Source organism: Euwallacea fornicatus, chromosome 10, assembly GCF_040115645.1.
Source record: "Euwallacea fornicatus isolate EFF26 chromosome 10, ASM4011564v1, whole genome shotgun sequence".
In the NCBI taxonomy this organism is placed as follows: Eukaryota; Metazoa; Arthropoda; class Insecta; order Coleoptera; family Curculionidae; genus Euwallacea; species Euwallacea fornicatus.
Window position 1 is genome coordinate 5,227,161 of NC_089550.1, and position 20,960 is coordinate 5,248,120.

At 34.9% G+C, this 20,960-nt stretch overlaps 1 protein-coding gene across 7 annotated transcripts in view; it reads right to left on the minus strand.

Annotated features, from left to right (window-relative positions):
* Nucleotides 1–20,960, minus strand: part of LOC136341472 (tachykinin-like peptides receptor 86C) — a 71,295-nt gene that overhangs the window by 28,129 nt on the left and 22,206 nt on the right. For all 7 annotated transcript variants that reach the window (XM_066286488.1, XM_066286490.1, XM_066286489.1 and 4 more), the window contains 2 exons: nt 4,112–4,292; nt 3,741–3,852 (listed from right to left, as the gene is read on the minus strand). In XM_066286488.1, coding sequence (XP_066142585.1) covers nt 3,741–3,852; nt 4,112–4,292 — 293 coding nt within the window. The remainder of the gene's footprint in view (nt 1–3,740; nt 3,853–4,111; nt 4,293–20,960) is intronic.

Below are 20,960 nucleotides of genomic sequence, written 5' to 3' on the forward strand. Positions count from 1 at the left end.
TAAGTGATTAAAACATGAAAATTAGGCCAAATTTTTACAAAATTTAAATTATTTCAAAAACCGTAAGTGCTAGGTATTGTAAACCTTATTAAAACACACATTTATTTTGATCGGAGAATCCAAAAATGCAACAATATACAAGGGGTTCCATTTAAAAAAACACAACTTTGATACTTTTAGCACTTTTGGGACACCCTGTATAATATGAAAATAATTTTAAAAAGTAGCCATAATAGATCCCCATATAACCCAAAAGAAAAATTTTTAGAAAACCTCGTATTTTGGCCACAATATTCCGAGCCGTATAGCGTGAATAACCCTGTATATGTGTTTCATAAACATGTCGAGAAATTTTTAAGGAAGGTAGAGCTCATAAAAACGAGTACTTAAAATAGAAAAAAGCTATGCCTGAAATCGCGTCCTTTCTATAATACAGGGTATTTAATTTTTAATATATACAGGGTGTCCTCGAATTACGTGGCCAAAATAATACCGCAGATTGTTTGAGTGAAAATAAGTCGATTTAACTAAACTTCCCTCAGTCCAAAAGTTGATAATTATGGAGCTACAGGGTGTTAAAGTTGAAAAAAAAAATTACATTTTCTTTAATATCTTTCGATTTCTTTGCGTTAATTTCACAAAATTTCATATTTGAGGGTGTTTTAGGATACGAAATTCAAATTTATTAACGATTTAGTTGTTTCTTCTAGGGGGCGCCACAAGCGATCATTAGGACACATTTAAATCTCTGTAACTTTTTCGTGCCACGGTGTATATTATTTTGGTATTTAAAAACCTTTTTCCCTACCTTTTATACTTAGAAAAGGTATACTTTATTGACGTCGCTAGAAGCAACGGTTTTGGAGAAAAATGCATCTAAGCCTGATGATGCATGCAAATTACCTTAAAATTATTTTCCGTTAAAAAAAATTAAGTTTTTCAAAAATACTTATTAGTAAAGGTATAACAATAAGTTTTCAAAATCAGATATTATTTTGACTATTACAACGGCGAAGTCCATAAACTAACAGCATATCCACCATTTCAGAATAAGTGAATTTATTGGCCATACTTATGGATATTTACAGGAACAAGAAGCGAAACTGACAAGAAAAACTGAGGGCTAAATAAAAAAACTGACATTTGAGAAACAAATTCAAGTGTTAAAATGTCAATTAAAAACATAGCCAACTGAGTTATTTACTTAAAAGCGCCAACGCAAATATGCAGCGCATTAGAATTATGCGTTTTTCTCCAAAACCGTTGCTTCTAGCGACGTCAATAAAGTATACCTTTTCTAAGTATAAAAGGTAGGGAAAAAGGTTTTTAAATACCAAAATAATATACACCGTGGCACGAAAAAGTTACAGAGATTTAAATGTGTCCTAATGGTCGCTTGTGGCGCCCCCTAGAAGAAACAACTAAATCGTTAATAAATTTGAATTTCGTATCCTAAAACACCCTCAAATATGAAATTTCGTGAAATTAACTCAAAGAAATCGAAAGATATTAAAGAAAATGTGATTTTTTTTTCAACTTTAACACCCCTTTAACCCCCCTGTAGCTCCATAATTATCAACTTTTGGACTAAGGGAAGTTTAGTTAAATCGACTTATTTTCACTCAAACAATCTGCGGTATTATTTTGGCCACGTAACTCGAGGACACCCTGTATATATATTTTAATATTTCAAAAATGATTTAAGATACGGATATAAAATTCGGGACACGCCATGGTGGGATAAATGTGCACGTTCCTGAGTAAGCAGAATATTTCAATTTACACCAGTGGTGCGCTGTGCTGCCATTCAATACGATGTTTTTGATTAAAAAAATGGTATACCACTGACTTTTAATACCTATATTTTTTTCATAATATTCCATTCATTCTTAATAAGAAAAGACCTCTTAGTGTTTGATTGTTCAATTAGTCGTTTCCGAGATAAAAAAAACTATTTCTCATTCGTGTGCCTAACAATAAACCAGTATAGGTTTCAAGTGCGAATTTTTAGAATTATTTCGAAGAAATTAACTTTATTGTATTTTAGTAGGGGTGAAGGACATGAAGGCAAACAATCTTATGTCCGTATTCAAAACCTTTGTTGAAATATAAAAAAACATTTAGTGAAAAATTAATGTTCGTGTATCTTTGAACGAAACGATTTTGGACCAAACTTTATTCGTTTTAAAAACTCGTTTTTATGAGCTCTACATCCGCTCAAAGTTTGTCGCTATATTATCAAACACCCTGTATACAGTCGCAATGGCACAAAGATAAAGCTAAATTTGTTAGTTGGCAACTATTCCTTGCCATTTGTCACGTCAGTTTGCTTTCATAATAAAGGGACTTTAGCTAGATATGAGGTGAACATTCGATTAACACGCATTCAAACACAATATTATATTTATTCGTATAATTCAGACGTCCCGATCTGCTACTCCTGAACTCAGCAAAACCTAATTGTGAACTCAATAAATCGCAGCATTGGTAATGACGTTTCCTAGTCATTCTTCTTGAATCTAAAGCAAAGATTAAGCAATTATTTGATGGGAAAAATTCATATTTCGCGATTATGCAAAGCGCGCTTACTGTCTTATCAGCTACTAAAATGGTGCTGACTGGAAATTTGAATTTATCCTAATTTAAGGTATGTCCGGATCATTTCATTAATTGGCAAGTGGAAGTTTCATATCTGATTTCTACGGGATTCCGTCCGGATTTAGGACTCGGAATCGTTATATCATCGTTATATGTTTAAAGGTGGAGCTAACGAATCGAAAAGTTGGGTTAATGAATAAAAATTTCTTTAGGTGTAGCAAACGAGATTACTACGATAATTAAAAATTTACAAGAAAATCCTAACATCGCTTTAAAGTTGAGTTGGTAAATTTTCGTTTATACTCTGAATTGAGCCTTCTATAGGGATATTTTTAGTTTAGCCAATCAGCCAATCATATTATCGGTCAGGCACGGCTACGTCAACTATCGCATTTATTTAACAACATTCGCGCGCCTTCAATAATGCATAAGTCCAATATTTGACCTGACGGTGATTAGACTGTGATGGAACCGTGACCTGGCCGATGATATGAATCGCCCTTTATAGGGTCGATGAGAGCTTGAGTACACCTGCGTCTCCGAATATAATTTGTATTTGTTTTAGTGATTGTGGCTCGGAAGTGATAATGGCTCTCGGTGGTTCATTGCTCCCGAAATAAATGTTTAGAATTTTAATTGAGGGAAATAGCTCAACGTTCATCTCCCTGATTCGTGCGACAATTAATTAAGCAATATATTACAATATAAGGTAATTATTCTGACAATGTTGGTACCCCATGTTGATACATAACGCCCCATGTGGCGATATATTTCGTGAGTCCCGTAATCGGACCTATTGCCCGCTAATATCAAGCAATCCAAAGATCTGTCTCCCTCGTACACATCTTTCTATCTTTTATTTACTTGGTATTTTATTGTTTATATAGTAGGTATGTGTATATGGTGTCCCAGAAACATTAGATCAAATTAATATAGCGCGCTAGCGGATGAAAACTCACACCTTTAACTCTTTTCCAGATATAAATTTTTTTAGTTCACTGACTGTTTCGACACATTTTTATTTAAGTTTTTCAATGCGCTGCCATGGCATGCAACGCAAGATCAAACATTAGTATCACAAGGACAAATATCCAGTTTTGCAGATGATAATGCCCTAAAAATGCCCCGTAAAGAAAACCTACCTTTGGATCATGTAGATTGAATTGAATATGCAGTTAAATAAGGTTAACAGGAGATCGGCCACACTTAAATTGACCAAGAAGTAATTGGTAACTGTTCGCATTCTACGATGAGCTGAAACAGAAAGATATGTTGTGAATTGCAAAATATGCATAATAGCCATTATTTACTAGGGGTGCGCTCGCGCGCGAGAGGGATAGGGGGAGATTATTTCTTACTCCATTAACTTTGTCATTCATTATTTTTTACTTTACATCCGCGTGTGAGTCACCTATAGGGGTGACATACCTCATAGGGGTGATTCCATCATAGGGGCACATTCGCGTAATGTGATTGCTTTATTAGATACGAATATCTGAAGCGGAATTTTTACCTGTAACGATCCATATTACTATGCAATTTCCACAAGCTGCAACGAAAACCATGGTTCCAAATACACTAATCCATGCTGCTTGAATCCACCTTGGAAAATCCGGGTCTGTTTCGTTTTTCACGGGGTTGTCTTGCAACGTTCCATACTCCAAGTATTGTAGACTTGTGTTATACGGCCAACTCTGAAACAAGAATGGTTAATAATAGCTATTTAGGTAACAAGTAAGGACATGCACAGTTTTGTGTAACGAGTGAGATTTATAAAAAATGGCATTTGCTAATGAGTTTTATATTATTACAGGGTTATTCACGCTATGCGGCGCGGAATATTGTGGCTAAAATACGAGGCTTTCAAAAGGTTTCACTTTTGGGCTATATGGGGATCTATTATGGCTATTTTTTTAAATAATTTTTATATTATACAGGGAGTCCGAAAAGCTCTAAAAGTATCAAAGTTGTGTTTTTTTAAATGGAACCCTCTGTATATTATTGCATTTTTGAATTCTCCGATCAAAATAAATGTCTGTTTTAATAAGGTTTACTATACCTAAAACTTAAGGATTTTTAAATAATTTAAATTTTGTAAAAATTTGACCTAATTTTCATGTTTTAAACACTTAAGAAGTATTTAAGTTATGCAAGTGTAATTTACAGTGCAGTGTAACAATAGATCATATTTTATATTCCAATCATGATAAACTTGCCATTTTATACAGGGTGTGCAAAAATTAAAACTAATGAAATAAGAACTTTAAGTGACTATAACTTGATTAATTTAAATACAATGCTATATTTTTTAACTTACCAGGATATGTAATTTTTAATTACCTATTGAATAGTATTATATTCTAAATCACATATCAACTATAACATAAAATAGAAAAAAAAAATTCATAATAGATGTTCGAAATGTCTACCGTCCATTTTTAGACATTTACAAATTCTGTTTTTAAAACTACTACTAACTCTGGAAAGCATTTGCGGAGTAACAGTTTCAAACGCATCTGTTATACGTGTTTTCATATCCTGTGAAGTTGTCGGAGGCGTATTGTAGACAATTCCTTTTATGTATCCCCACAAAAAGAAATCTAGTGGAGTTAAGTCCGGGGATCTGGGGGGCCAATTTTGATATCCATTTCTTTCAATCCACCTTTTTTTAAAGTTGGCATTTAAAAATTGTCGAACCTCGCGATGATAATGAGGCGGAGCTCCATCCAATTGAAACCACATAGTGGTTCTAATAGTTAAAGGGACTTTTTCTAATAATACTGGAAATTGGTGTAAAAGGAAATTTAGAAACATCACACCATTTAAAGGTCCTTCAAAAAAATACGGTCCAATTAAATATGGGCCCAGTATTCCACCCCACACATTAACGGGCCATCTATTCTGATTTCTCATGACTCTGTATTCATGAGGATTCGAATCAGAGTAGTAATGAAAGTTTGGAAGACATGGAATGTTTAACTAAATAACACCAAATGGCGCAAAGAACAATGATTTAGCGTATTCTGTAAAAACGCGAAGACTTAGTGATGAACACCCTAATACCATTCAATAGGTAATTAAAAATTACATATCCTGGTAAGTTAAAAAATATAGCATTGTATTTAAATTAATCAAGTTATAGTCACTTAAAGTTCTTATTTCATTAGTTTTAATTTTTGCACACCTTGTATAAAATGGCAAGTTTATCATGATTGGGATATAAAATATGATCTATTGTTACACTGCACTGTAAATTACAACTTGCATAACTTAAATACTTCTTAAGTGTTTAAAACATGAAAATTAGGTCAAATTTTGATAAAATTCAAATTATTTAAAAAACTTCAAGTTTCAGGTATAGTAAACCTTAGTAAAACAGACATTTATTTTGATCGGAGAATTCAAAAATGCAATAATATACAGAGGGTTCCATTTAAAAAAACACAACTTTGATACTTTTAGAGCTTTTCGGACTCCCTGTATAATATAAAAATTATTTAAAAAAATAGCCATAATAAATCCCCATATAGCCCAAAAGTGAAACCTTTTGAAAGCCTCGTATTTTAGCCACAATATTCCGCGCAGTATAGCGTGAATAACCCTGTATATTTTTTTCAAACTTTGCTGCGTTATAGGACGCCAAAGGCCTATCTTGATTGGGCTCACACCCTGTATTTCTGCAATGACGTTATTGCCGGAATATGTTTATAGGCAGTTTTTTCGTTACTTGGACTAAAGCAATGTCCAGTTTAAATTGTACCGCATAATAAGGTGACAACCTGTATGGTTTAGAATAATGGAGCGAAATAAAGCAAACAGTATAATAATTAAAAAGTTGATTAACATTAGTTAATTTACAAAATATAAATTTACTTGCAAATATCTATAGCGGGGAATTTTTCCAACTTTATCATATCCCATGTTTTGTTTTATCCATTAACATTTTCTGGCGATTTAGGAGTTCTATTATAATAAAAGTTTTATAATTCAAGCTTCTCCCATCTCTAACAGCTAAGTCGCCAGAAGCAGGCTAAACATCTGCGAGGAAACATTCCGTCCAGAGTAGCTCGTTGATAGAGGCAGAAAAGTCGTTCCCATCTTGGTTTCGTAGATACACAGTGATTTGGAAACTGTAATTTGAGACCACCGCCATATTTTCCACAATTTTATCGAGAACGTAAAAACGGAGGCCGATAGTACCGCGCTAGGAAAAACTCGTAATTCTGATTAATTGCGGAATCTTTTACGGCATAAACTCTGTCAGAGCCCGACTTTACTTTGTCAATATCTCGTGGGATAAATTAAATGCAAAGGAGTCGCAGAATGCAAAGTTTTTCAATCCTCTCTGTATGTAAACTTTCACTTATACCTCTAACGCCGGTAATAACTGAGACCATCCGTGAAAACATTAAATTCGAAACGTCTTGTATACAGGGTGAGTCGGGAGGATCGTGACAAACTTCAGGAGCGTGTTGTACATGAAAAATAAATGTAAAAAAACTCAAATGTTGTTAACCGATTTTCGTTTGTTTACAAGTTATAGCGTAAATAAAATTTTTTCCTGGACGTTGGATTGGTCGTGGTGGCTCTATTAGTTGGCCTCCAAGGTCTCCAGACCTCACACCACTAGACTATTGTTTGTGGGGTTGGTTTAAAACTGAAGTGTACAGAGTAAAAGTGGACACTCAAGATGCACTAATTCAACGCATTAGAAATGCTGCAGCTGCTATTAAAGAAAGACATAAAACAATCAGGAGCGCAACGAATGCTCTTCATAGACGAAGCCGAAAATGTTTAGAAGTTAATGGCAATATTTTTGAACATTTACTATGATATCCAAACGTTAATTTATGGAATTTCTTATGAAATTTATTAATTTTTTTAATTTTATGTTTTAATTTTATTTACGCTATAACTTGTAAACAAACGAAAATCGGATAACAACATTTGAGTTTTTTTACATTTATTTTTCATGTACAACACGCTCCTGAAGTTTGGCACGATCCTCCCGACTCACCCTGTATAATGAATCCCTATGTATTATACTAACGTTTTCGTTTTTTAAATATTTCTATCGTCTCGGGCGTATAATTGGCATGATTGTGAATGGCAAGTTTAAATATTAACTAAAGAGCATAAAAATTACCAAATGTGCTGTGAACTATCTACCACGCCCCGTGTTATGGCCCCAAAGGATATTTTTATTTAAAGTATCCTAAAAACTTTTATGTAGGGGTCGTCTAATGAGACGAAATGGCCTATAAAATGTAAACAACTTTCAAGAAAGTAGGCATTCGTGCTTTTGCTGCTGCTCTAAGATTTTTTGCAGTTTGCTAAATAAAAGATCTTGTGCAGATAACTTAAAGTAAATAAATAAATGGTACGCAAAACGAATGCTGTAACAACTATCCTGCTTCGAACATAAAGAAAGGGCAAGTGCCGATCAGTATCTACTTTAAACCACGAAGGTCAAACTGTTTGTTAATAGAAATTCTCCGTTAACGTCCCGTCACCCTAACTTATTATTCACAGCTTTCCCATTAATCATCTTTGAGCGAGATGTTGGATGTTTTGTAAACTTCTCGGCTCCACGTGTTTTTTCACTTGCCTTGTGGTCGACATGGTTGGCAAAATGGACCCGGACATACTTTCGGTTCTCTCTGGGTTGCGAGACACTGCGGGGTTATTCCAGAGAGAAATATTTGGGCTTCCTCGCGATGTCCATGTGCAATCGATTAGATGAAGGGGTTTGGAGCAATATCGTAGGAAATTCGGAGCATGTAAATTTTGTGAAATTTCGTTTCGGTCCTGCAACTCTACAGGTCGCAAATATCCATAAATCATGGCGAAGCTCGGAGGATCGAGAGAGTCCGGGGACTCTCTGAAACGTATGGCTGGGCGGTTAAATCGGGAAGTTGCGAGACGGTCCCCAGTTTGTGAAATTTTTACGCTACTGAGTAAGCCGAACATTTCATCGGCCCCATACTGACCGCGGGCACCGGATCGGATACACACGGGCATCGAGGGTCGCAGCGGTTCCACATGGACATTGGACGTCGGATCGGCTCTACAGGGACATCGCGAGGAAGTCTCTTTCGAAGCTCGTTGGAAAGATATGTTCTCTTTCGAACGTGCTCCTATGACACCGCGAAGCCGAACCAGAATGGAAATTATGGTTAATAATTGATTAAAAAACATGATAGTTTTTCTATGCCGCAATTATTTATAATCAAACTCGGTTGGAGGCGTGGTATTTGTAATTTTTCCAGATTCTTCTAAATTAAAATTCATTATTATGTAATTTGAATTTACTAAATTTGTGTTTTGATTTGAAATTTGTAAAAGAGATAATGCGTAGCGTTAGTCTTTAATAAACCTGCCAACATTCCGATACTACCAGTTTTATCGCGATTAATCAATGCTTACAACTCGTACATGAATGACGTTTATATATTTCGAGTTTCCTATCTTCTTCAAAAACTTAAATATTTCTCTCTTGAATTAGCCTCCGGACCATCTCAAAGTATAAGCAGAACGAAAATTAATGGCAATTATACAGTAAAAAACGTGCTCATTTTTAATTAATTTTGGAACACTCACACATAACTAAACGCTCTTGGGCATTTCGTTACGAGTGAGGCTGCGTTTGAATTTGTAATTTTTCCATACTTAGAAATTAAAAACTTTCTAGTTGTTTATTTAAATTTCACAAAATCTGTTTTCATTTGAAATTTCATTTCCATCGTTCTATTTATAATATGCTTTTATTTTGTGGAATTACCCTTCATAATACACTAGCACTGTTGCCATGGGTTAGAGGATAAATAAATGAGACTACTTAAACTTTGCGAGGCTCAATAAACTTTATTTAAACACAAATACAACAAGTAATAACATGAAAATTATTTAAACAACGCTTTGAACTAGTTAGAATACTTTTACTTGGACCTATTTGCTCTTTTGCTACAGTGACTCCTACTCAACTCAACTACCTAATGGCGCTTCGCCCTCTTATTTGGTTTCTTATCTTGCATTCCCCTCGGCAGGAAATGACATAAGCGAGATGCTTCTAGAACGATTTCGAATCGTCTCGAATCCAATTCATGAATTCTTGGGAATGTTCTCGTAAGCTTATTACGGAGTGCATCATAGTTTTACCACTGTCTTTGATTTTTTAAATTTACATTCTTTGACAAGGCAAAATGGTAATTCCAGTAGTGACTAGAAACAAGCCCCACAATATAAAATATTTCAAAAAGCCCATTTTTCAAAGTCTTCGGATGAATAAGGTGAAGGGCCCACGCATGTCTGAGTTCTGATTTCACTGGTGGTGAAGAGGGCAGTACTTAATTTAAATTCAGTCAACTTTTTCTGCCGGATGAAGCTAGAGAAACCAAAATCAATTTTAATTGCCACTTGATTAAAAGAATTCGCAATTATTAGTTTTAATAAATGAATGCAACAACGTGTCGAGAATTGCTTATCAGGATGAGAGCGTGAAATAATAGAGAAAACGGAAAACAGGGGAGGATCAGCTCAGGGTGCTAACATTTAAACTGTCGCCAAGGATTTACCCCAAACTGTCTCTTTTAGAGTGTTTGAATAAGACTAACTCCCTCTGCTCCAGCAATTTAGTAAAAACTATTATCGAAATGCTTCAATAATAGAGAAGGAGATAGCCGAGTTGTTATTCCCTGTCGAAATGCTCTAATAGGTTTTAGTTTCGCGACAGTTATTATTAGCTCTTTTTACTACCTCTTTAGTAACTTACTTTGAGGTATCTTGAATGGTTTTTCAGGTTAAGATGTTTGCAGTGTGATGATTGTGCTTGATCTCTTTTGTGTATCGAGAAGGGATTATATCCAGGTCAGTACAAGATGTTCCCGACCTCAACCAAATTTATATGCACCCTGTATATCGGTAATGAAGCGTATGCGGCTTTATAGTGAAATGACGAATCATCTGATTTTAGCTTGAAGAGTCGCCTTCGAAAATAGTTGTGCACTAGTTTCGGTGCTCAATTCAAAAAATTCATATATCACCTTGCAGAAATATGTACTTAAGAATACTCAATATGATGCATGAACATTTAATTTAAGCATTTACTTTTTACTGTACTATATAACTTGCTTTATGTGTTTAAACTTTCTCGCGACGCTCTGCGTTTAAACTTTCTTCCTCCGTCACATAAAATATAAGTTATACCTGTAATAAAATAAATATTTATTTTTTCCGGATTTTCCCGCAACTCTAAATTTTCTTAGAATAGTTTTCACTGGCCGCACAAGGGCGCTGTGACGGTATCTCTATTATTCTTTAATTCGAGGATCAACTCGAGGGCCGAAAAACTATTTGATATTTAGTTTTTACTTAGTAACTTACGAGAGTAATATGAAAGAAATTTGCCTCAACGTGAAGCTAAGTAAATATGTGATAATTATCATCTTTGTCCGTTATAACAAAACCTATTCAATTGTAATTAATTTCGGCCAAAGGCTTAACTCCTGTTAACTGCAAATTTCCTTTATAGTGTATTTTAGATAAATTCGTGTTATTAGTCGTGCGCCTATGGTTTCCTTTTAAATAGCTTCGTGCCTTTTCATCCCACACGCTTACTATTCGCCTTTTCGTTAGTTAAGGTATCATTAGGAACCTCTGGGTAAAGCAATTTTGAATTAAAAAAAGTAAAAAAAGTAAAAAAAAAGAAAAGTTCATAAATCAAATTGCATCACTCGAGCCACCACTGTACAGTTATCGCTTTGAAAAACTCAGTTTACAAGTCTTAGTAAAATGCTCAAATTATGGAACTAATTGTAATGCTTTGTTCCATTACAAGTGATGAGATGGGGATATTCAACTTGATAATTTTAGGAAATCATAGGAATAAATTGGATCCTGAAACATCATAACAGGCAGAGATGTGGAGATGTATTTTGATTCAGATAATGCAATTTCTACTCCTCACCTAAAACTTCAAATGGGTTTGTTATGTTCAACGTATACTTGGAAATTGGACACATGTAAAATGTACTATATGTAATCATCATAAATTAATCGTGAATTTATGTGATTAAAACACGCGTATAGTTAGCATTTACCGATTTAGTTCTAGGTATATCCTGTTACTATTCGCTTTTCAAATCTTTTAGTTCCGCAATAGGTCTACGCATATACAGCGTGTTGTATGATGAGAGGTAGATGCTTGAGGAGACAGTTATATAGGTTTTTTCCGCTAAAAAAGTCGTATAAATAGAGCTTCGATTTTTCTCTAAAACGCACTACGTGGAGAATAAAATTTACAATCGGGGAGTACTTCCCCTCTGCTTTGATTTTACCAGACAACTAAACTAGAAGTATATAAAATGGCGAATAGCTTGTGTGGTTAATGCTTCTCTAGGATATACAGGGTGGTCAGTTAGTGCGGTCTCGGAAGATTACGACTAAACAATTTAATATTTTGAATTTCTTTTTTTTGCGTTATATAGAACTCGATTATGGGTACATTCTAAAATTGTTTTAGTTTTATACAGGGTGTTCTAAATAAGTGAAAAATATCAAAATTATGTTTTTTTAAATAGGACACTCCATATATTAATATCGTTTTAGATTTCTTGAGAAAAATAAATGTAAGTTTCATTAAGGTTTACTTGTCCTAAATCTTAAGGATTTGGAAATAATTATGTATAATTAATAATTCCGAGACCGCACTAAATGACCACCCTGTATATTAGTAAGTTTTAAGTTAACGACTTTGCAAAATAGACGAAAAGCATCTCCAAACATCATTTTTTTAGAGCCAAAAAGCCATGTAATAATATCTTTGAGATTAAAGAAACTACCACTGAATTTTATGGATTCGTGAAGAGCAGGAAGGCGAATTAATTGTCTTCTTTGGTCAAGACATTCTTTAAAAAAAACATTTAAAAACGTTTACTGACGGGAATATGTTTATGCGGCCTTCATTTATGGCTTTGCCAACGGCAATGCTTTTGACATGAGAAACGTCGTCTCAAAAACAGCACATTTCCAATAACAAAACATTTGTTAGGGTTTTCCGAGCTTTGCAATTGGTGTTCAAAACCTAATTGAAAACGAAAATCTTGAAAAAAGCATTGTCACAAAAAGGTCCTACGAAAAGCAGACGTAGGGTACTTCAAAACCCTTTACATACTCACAATTTCTGGCCGGGCAACCCGATCGAAAAGGTTAGGAAGGTGACTATGTAGCTGAATGAGAAAGTGCTTGTGATCAAGCAATGTATAAACTTTTGCAAACGGTTCTTGTTCTCTTTTTGTTATACAGGGTGCGCAACTAAAACGAAACAGAGCTGTTTTCTCGGTTAATAAAAAAGTTATGCAAAAATGCTCGGACACGTCAACTTTAGTGGGGAGGGGGAAGATTTTTTATTAGATATTTACGGTGGTTGCCTTCATCCCCTGGGCAGGGGATGAACCACCCCTGAAATTTTAAATGGGAAGGGGGGTCGAGTTATACATCAAATTAAGGGTTTTTTGAAGGGCTTTACGGTGATACCAAAATATCTTATTTTCGAACAACCACTGATGAGTAAAACGATTATTTCTTTATGAACCACACTTAAAGCTAAAATCATGGATTTTGTTAGGTAATAATAATGGGTTTTATGAATTAAAAAAAATTTTATTATTATGATCAAATTAACATTTTTTCTTTTTCTCTATTAAAGTTAGATGCGATTTAGTCATTTTTGATAAATAATAAAAAATGAACAAAGTTTAATGTTTTTTGCTATACTAAAAATAAAATCATTATCAACAAGTTTTTGCCTGGAAGTATCGAAAACATCGAAAATTAAACTCATTTGGTTTGTGACTTTCAGGTGACCTTGTAATTCATCGTCTGTGTTAATCGTTAAAAATGGTTTATTCAACTGCAGAGAGAGTTGAGATTATTGAATTATTTTTTGTAAATGGAAAATGTGCGAACCAAGCAGTTAATGTTTTCAACCAACGTTATGGGGACAAGCATGTAAGCCGAAAGTATGTGCTGGATTTAGTAGCGAAGTTTAGAGAAACTGGTTCAACTCTTAAAGTAAAAAAAGAATCGTAGACACCCGGTCAGAAATGAGACGGTGGAGGTAGGAGTTTTAGGACATATGGTTGTAGAACCAACAACCAGTACAAGACAGTTGGCGACTTCCACTGGAATAAGCGCAACCAGCATTCGCAGAATTTTAAAATCACACAAATTTCACCCCTACAAAATTAAACTTGTCCAAGAATTAAACGAAGACGATTTTGACCGCCGACTACAGTTTTGCGAACTCATAAGCCAACGAGCCACTGAAAATCAGAATTTTATTTTCAATATTTGCTTTTCGGATGAAGCAAGTTTTTCTTTAAATGGCATTGTTAATCGTCACAATTGTAGATATTGGTCAGATATTAACCCACATATCTTCCACGAAGCGCACACACAACATCCTCAAAAACTAAACGTTTGGGCGGGTATTTTTGGCGATCACATTATCGGACCATATTTTATTCCCGGAAATCTGACTGGCGAGACTTATCTTCAGTTGCCTGAAGATTTCGCTTATCCTCAATTAGTAGATCTTGTGGAAAATAATCCGGATTATTCAGAAAATCTATTGACATTCCAACAAGATGGTGCACCACCGCACTATGCTTTAGCCGTTCGGCAATTTCTAAATGAAAATTTTCCTAGTCATTAGATTGGTAGTAGAAGAGGTCCAATTGAATGGCCTGCAAGGTCTCCAGATTTGACTCCATTAAATTTCTTCTTTTGGGGTAATCTCAAGTCGAAAGTGTACTCCACTCCTCCAGGGACTTTGGAAGTTTTGCGAGAACGTATTGTTAATGAATGCCGCCAAATAACACCCGAAATACTCCAGAACGTACGACAGAGATTCGAAGCAAATTTATTTAACTGTCAGGAAGTTAACGGACAGCATTTTGAACGAATGATTTAGGTGATTTTATGCGTTATGTATTTGTAGTATTCATAAAGAAATAATCGTTTTACTCATCAGTGATTGTTCGAAAGTAAGAAATTTTGGTATCACCATAAAGCCCTTCAAAAAACCTTTAATTTGATGTATAACTCGACCCCCCTTCCCATTTAAAATTTTAGGGGTGATTCATCCCCTGCCCAGGAGGTGAAGGCAACCACCGTAAATATCTAATAAAAAATCTTCCCCCTCTACACTAAAGTTGACGTGTCCGAGCATTTTTGCATAACTTTTTTATTAACCGAGAAAACAGCTCTGTGTCGTTTTAGTTGGCGCACCCTGTATATTGGGTGCCCAAAAATGATATAAGAGCAAGCTCCGTAAACTTGTTCAAACCTGACTCAAATTATCCCTAAAATCATCCAAAATGTACCAAAAACGAATCAATCGGTACCAAGATGTGAATGTGTAGAACACACAAATCTACATTTAGCTTTCTTTCATGTAAATATACATGTTCGATTTTAATTTTGCTTTTAGTTTCAACTTGACCAAAATGTGAGAGATATCGATTTATGTGCGGCACTGTTACACCTTTTCTTAACCAGTGATAAAACCGGAATACAATTTATTGTATATGAAAAATTCGAAATAAAATGGAAAGAAAATTTAAAACTCCATATAACATAATGTTAAATTTACTATTTCACCCCAGGTCTGAGATTCTTGCAAATGTCCGTTTATGCCCACGCCCTATTGCTGTAGTGCGGCAAGTGGAAAACGCTATAAGTGTTAAAAAGGAGTTTTGCTTGGAATGAAAATATGCAAGTTAGTTCCAATTTAACCAACTTCGTATGCATTTTTTGAGATCCCAATCTTGAATATAGAATTTGAATCTCTGCAAAAAGAGTATATTTCGATTACTCGAAGATCAATTCTCATCTCTCAGATTGAATTCCAAGTGAATTTTTGGTTCATATTTTTCAACTTCTCGCCAATATTTGGTATAACTAAATATATGGTGACAATTTCTTTGTAAATTCAATTATTCCTAGCTTCAACGTGAGACTATTTTGTTGTGCAACATTGCTTAAACCTCCACTTAAATCGAATTTCTTAACTGTTCAACCCTCAAAATACAACGATATAATATTTCGTATGCACTATCTAGTCCCATACAATTTTTAATTTAAAAAACACCCTTCTGCTCTTTTGTCATATCTTATGTTATTTTATGTGTTTTTTTTCTTAGAACCTTATTTCCGCCACGTTTCCGATGAATCGAATTTAGTAACAAATTTCAACATGAAAAGAGATTTTATACCCATAACACAATGAGTTTTGACCATGAAAGCACCATTTTGTATTGTTTGCAGCATCTGAAGCGGAGCGGGGAAAAGCTTCAGAGGTGTCGGTGAATTGCCTCTAATAAATATTTACGTAGAAATACTGAACCAATAATTCAGCCTTTATGCAAAGTTTTTTACTTTTTCTTATTATTTTTGCTAACATTAATTATAGCGAAGGCTCATAAATTAGTTGCTAAACTAGAAGGAAAAATTTGAGCAGATTAAGGCTTCTTACGACTTATACCACGAAGCCCGTTTCGGCCTTATTAGGTCCTATCAGTTTGGTTGATCTCAAGCGAATTAACCTTAGGCAGAAATCGGTAGTGTCCCTTAGAAGTATATTAGACCTGAAGGAGAATATCCTACTAGCGCCATCTGCCATGTTCCTTTACATCAAATGTGCAATTGGCACGAGATGAACTGAACTAGACCTAATTGGGTCGAAAGCAGTCTTTGTAGTGGTTAAGTTAATCAAACGCTGAGCTAAAGTGAGTAGTAATAGACTTTAATCTTGCCTTCTATCAAAGCTACATATGTTTAGTAAGCTGTGAAATAGTTGTCATATTGGGCCCTACATTTGACCACATAAAGGAATGGACTGCTTTGAGAAGGGAGAACTCATTAAACTGATATTTGAGTGAAATTGGTGACGGGGAGGCAGATGTTTTATAAAATACCCATTATGGAATAGTTTCACTCGATTGTACCTTCGATGCGGCCCATCCTTTTATGTGGATAAAAGGGCCAAACCCAGTATCAATATCGACAAAAGGTATATTTGCTTCGATGCCCATTAACAGTGGACACATTCAACGGATGTAAGAGTTGTGTAACAGTTGGAGGTTCGGTGATGGATTCAAGGATGACCTTAACCCCCAATTAAATTTATTTGGAAGGTAGCGGAGTCGTCGAGCAAAAATTCCAACAGGTTTGAAACCGCTGATTCTGTCGAATTTGGTCGTTGGCAAAATCAATTTTTAATCTTCGACTTTTGACAAAAATGATATTAAGACCGCATTCACCCACGCTTTAATAGTGTTCGGCTTTGCGGTTTTCACACCACTTATGCGCATAACACTGAAGGCAATTTATTTTTAATAGCCATAGAATTTAGATTTAAGTAATTGAATAAATATCATTATTTTTCAAATGTGGCGCCTATAAATCCTCGGAAATAACAAGCTGCGGTTAAATGAAATTAGGTCCAATTTGCGATGACAATCTCCAAACAAATGTATGCATGTGTAATTTTTTAATCTGCCAGCAATAGAATTTGCATGATAAACATCACGCGAAAATGTCACTAAAAATAACAACACATTATCTGTTGGTGACCGTTGTAAGTTTATTTGTATTTATTTCCAAAAGATCAGGGTAAAACTGCCAGCGCGATAAAGCCTTTAACTGCGGTTTGATTATAAAGGGCTATTTATGGTACGGTCCTGACATCGAACCGAGTCAGGACAGTACTAGTAAAATAATGCCTACAATATTTCATTAAACTTTATTGTAACACCCTGTCCGTTGGCCATTATATGGAAGCAGAAATGATTATTCAGGGGAAATTACTTAGCGTACAATGTGTTTTACCCGTATTTATTGGATAACTATTTCATTCAATAAAGCTCGCATGGAGGACACATTCAAAATTATCTTCAGAATTTCCGAGGAAAATGCGACGGAAAATGATATTATCCGAATGCCCTAACAACAGCATCATTAACTTTATGAAGGAAATTTGGATTAACGTAATGTTCTAAGTAATGGCTCGAAGCGATTTGTTGAAAGAACTATATGATATATGCGTAGATACTCGGCGGTTAGAAAAATCAGTTTAACTGGAATGAACTTTATAATTGAAAATCAAATTTATAATTGACGAAAATGTTCCATTGCTAGCGAATAATTATTGATCGAAATCAATGTCGTTTCCACATAACTTAATTTTTTAACGAGGCAGATCTCTCCGTCTAGACTCACGAGGACGCATTTTGATGGATTGATTATACGTGAAGAAAATGAAAAAAGTTTAGTTGCTATCAATTTCATTGATTTAATTAGATTTTAGTCATTAGCAACGTTTCTGATATTGTTAGTTGATTCATCATGAGATCCCATATATCGGCAGTCTTTAATCAAGAGCCTACAGAAAAATTGAACTAGAAAAAAGTGGTCTCTTTAATAGACTCGTTAGCAATTTTATAGTCTACCCAAGACGGAAATAGATGAAAATAACTATATGGGTCAAGCTTTTGAGCTCTAGATGCATGGTCTAAAAATGGCATAAATCCATTTGGAGAGAAATACCGTGCGACCTAAGCGAATATCGGGGAATAGAAATTCTTCGTTTGCGTGAAAATTAATAATGAAGGAAACCAAGTTAGTTAATTAAGAATTTCGGGTCTATGATATTTGCATAGGTTCAACAGTGTTCTTTGTGCAGTCCGTTTAGCTTATGAAACGGACATCTTTCATTTGCGTGGAAACTGCTAGAGGTACCTATCAAACTATATATTTTGGAAATCCTAATGAAGAGCTTCATTAATATTTAGAAATAGTAATAAATCGGATATTCCACTAAAATATTTCTGTCATGCTTCATTTTAAATAGTTTTTTTTAACGTCATAAGAAAGTTTTGTACAACTTTCATATTTGAGATAATCTTTTAGACCTTCAAGTAAAAAAATTTGAAGGAGACTTTCCCACAAAGACGATGCTCATAGTTCATAGCCGTGGAGAAAATTGTGTCCGCGACGTGCTGAAAATTCCATGATTCATTTGCTCTCGCCTGCGGCTCGTACACAACAATTTACGCTCGTATATTGACGATTACTGACCTCGCATCGGTAAGGAGCGTGTCCCGACTTAAGTTCACGTTGGGGCAGATTGCGGAAATTGATATAAACAATTTCTGTTGACGTATTTTACAGTAATTCGGGACACAATGTATACCGAAAAATATCTTTCCATTTTCCACGCCAACAGGTGCCATTTGATACGCGCCAATGTAAATATAGCTTAGCATATTTGCAAAGATTTCATAAAACGGAATAAAGAGATAAACTACCGAATAAAAATTGGATGAGGAACTTAGCGGCATATCTAATACATATCTAATATGGATATTACATTGTGTGCACATGTATAAACCAATCTATTCACTTTATTCAAAGAATAACGCGAATAAAGCAAAAATTGGCCCTTCTCGGCGATAACAAAAAAAATGGCGGCTTTCTAGGGAAAATATGCTTTAGTGTCACGAACACATTTCTATTTAAAGTAGGTAGTTGAATAGCGGTATTGCTGCTGAAGTCTTTGCCTTTTTAATGAAGCCTTTTACGAGTAAGGGCAAATTCAATTAAGGTCCGCAAATAAACCTTCGCTTAATATAATTATTGTAAATTATGCTTTCTCTACACATTCCTTATCTATCAAATCTTTATATTATTTTCACTCACTTTAAGGACCGTAAGTCGTAAGAAAGTTTGTACGGGTTTATTAGAATCTCGTCAAATTAATCGCTTATTGATTTTTCATAAAGATAATTAAGATCGGGTTGCTAATGATAGTTATTTTCTTTCACAAACGTTCATGGGATTTCACGGGTTAGTGAATTTTCGTATTGCAAAATATTGTTTCTCCAACATAATTCAAAATAATGTAGGAAGTAGTACAGTAAGATCCCAGGAGGTGACCTTTCCTGTGCCATCATGCAAAATTGTCGAAGAGAGAGCTATTTCGTCTAGGAACGAGCCAAGCATGCGCAAAATTGAGCAAACTTTGGGAGCTTTACACCTATTTCTCTTTTCAACTGATGTTAATGCCCAACAAGCTAGAACTTTTCTTTTCGACTATTAGTGTAGTACATTTATGTTCTAAACTTGATGACATTCGACTGAAATCTCTGGCAAGGCTCCTCAATTATTTCCTCTATTTTCCGTATTTGAGACGCATTCTAGTTAAATAGGCGTGAGGAGTTGAATATCTTGAAGGTTTCACAAAGGAATACGGTGCCTACTCTCTACTAGACGATCTCTTATATAAACACGATACGAATATATTAGGGATTTCCTGAGAGAACAATACACCTCAATTTTCTATGTTTTGGTTCGTCAAAGTAATTTCGTCAATTTGGAAAGAGAAATTACACACGAAGTATAAGGAACTAAAGCGTAACGGGTTGACTTTTTCACGCTTTCACACTCGGTCCTTTAAATTAAGCGAAATTTATGTCCCATGAAAATGAGACACAAACACCTGGGTTTGCAACAGACAGCTCACAAAATTTAAAACTTTATGCCTTCATGAAGTTTTTTTCGTTTTTGAAAAAACTAAGGATAACTTCATCCAGTCGTATAATTATGGGTAATAAACTTTAGCCCCATCTCCATGGTAAACGCCTAGGCGGCGCATCTAGAAACCCCTCAAGGATACTTGTGTGGACCTGATAAATTCGTCTTGACCACAAAATTTAAGCGCCAATTCCAGGGTGCACTAACTCGCGGCATCTGCCGAATTCATTTTCGTTAAAAATACTTTACTAAAAAGTATAATGCAGAGGAATTTCTAATTAACAATTTGTGATTTTACGTTAGTTTTTTATTTAGTCTCAAAGCTACGAGCACTTTCGGTTTATCCTCAACCAAACTATTTATTCTCTATTCTGCGTGTTTGTATATTTTAATCTATTGCTGCAGCGTACGTGTCTAGTTTTTGTTTAATTTTCTTTCGGATTTTTTCTCAGAGGCCAAACCAAATTCCGTAATACAACACTTTAGTCTAATTTTTATAGCTCCCGTGGTCAGATCCTTGACTACGAGCGGTAGAACTTTCCTGAGAAACGATGCCAGAATGCCGATGAACCATTTTAACGCATTTCCACGCAAGTTTCTGCCCTTCAGGGTCAAGAATCTGGACCCTCCTGATTTTTTCCTAAGTTTACGTCCTTTCTTTGTTATATACTTTCCTTATAACAATTACATTTTCGGATGCAGAGACTCTTAATAGTTTACATCCAATGAGCCCTGTTCGATAAACCACGAAAACCCATCGTCTAACAGAT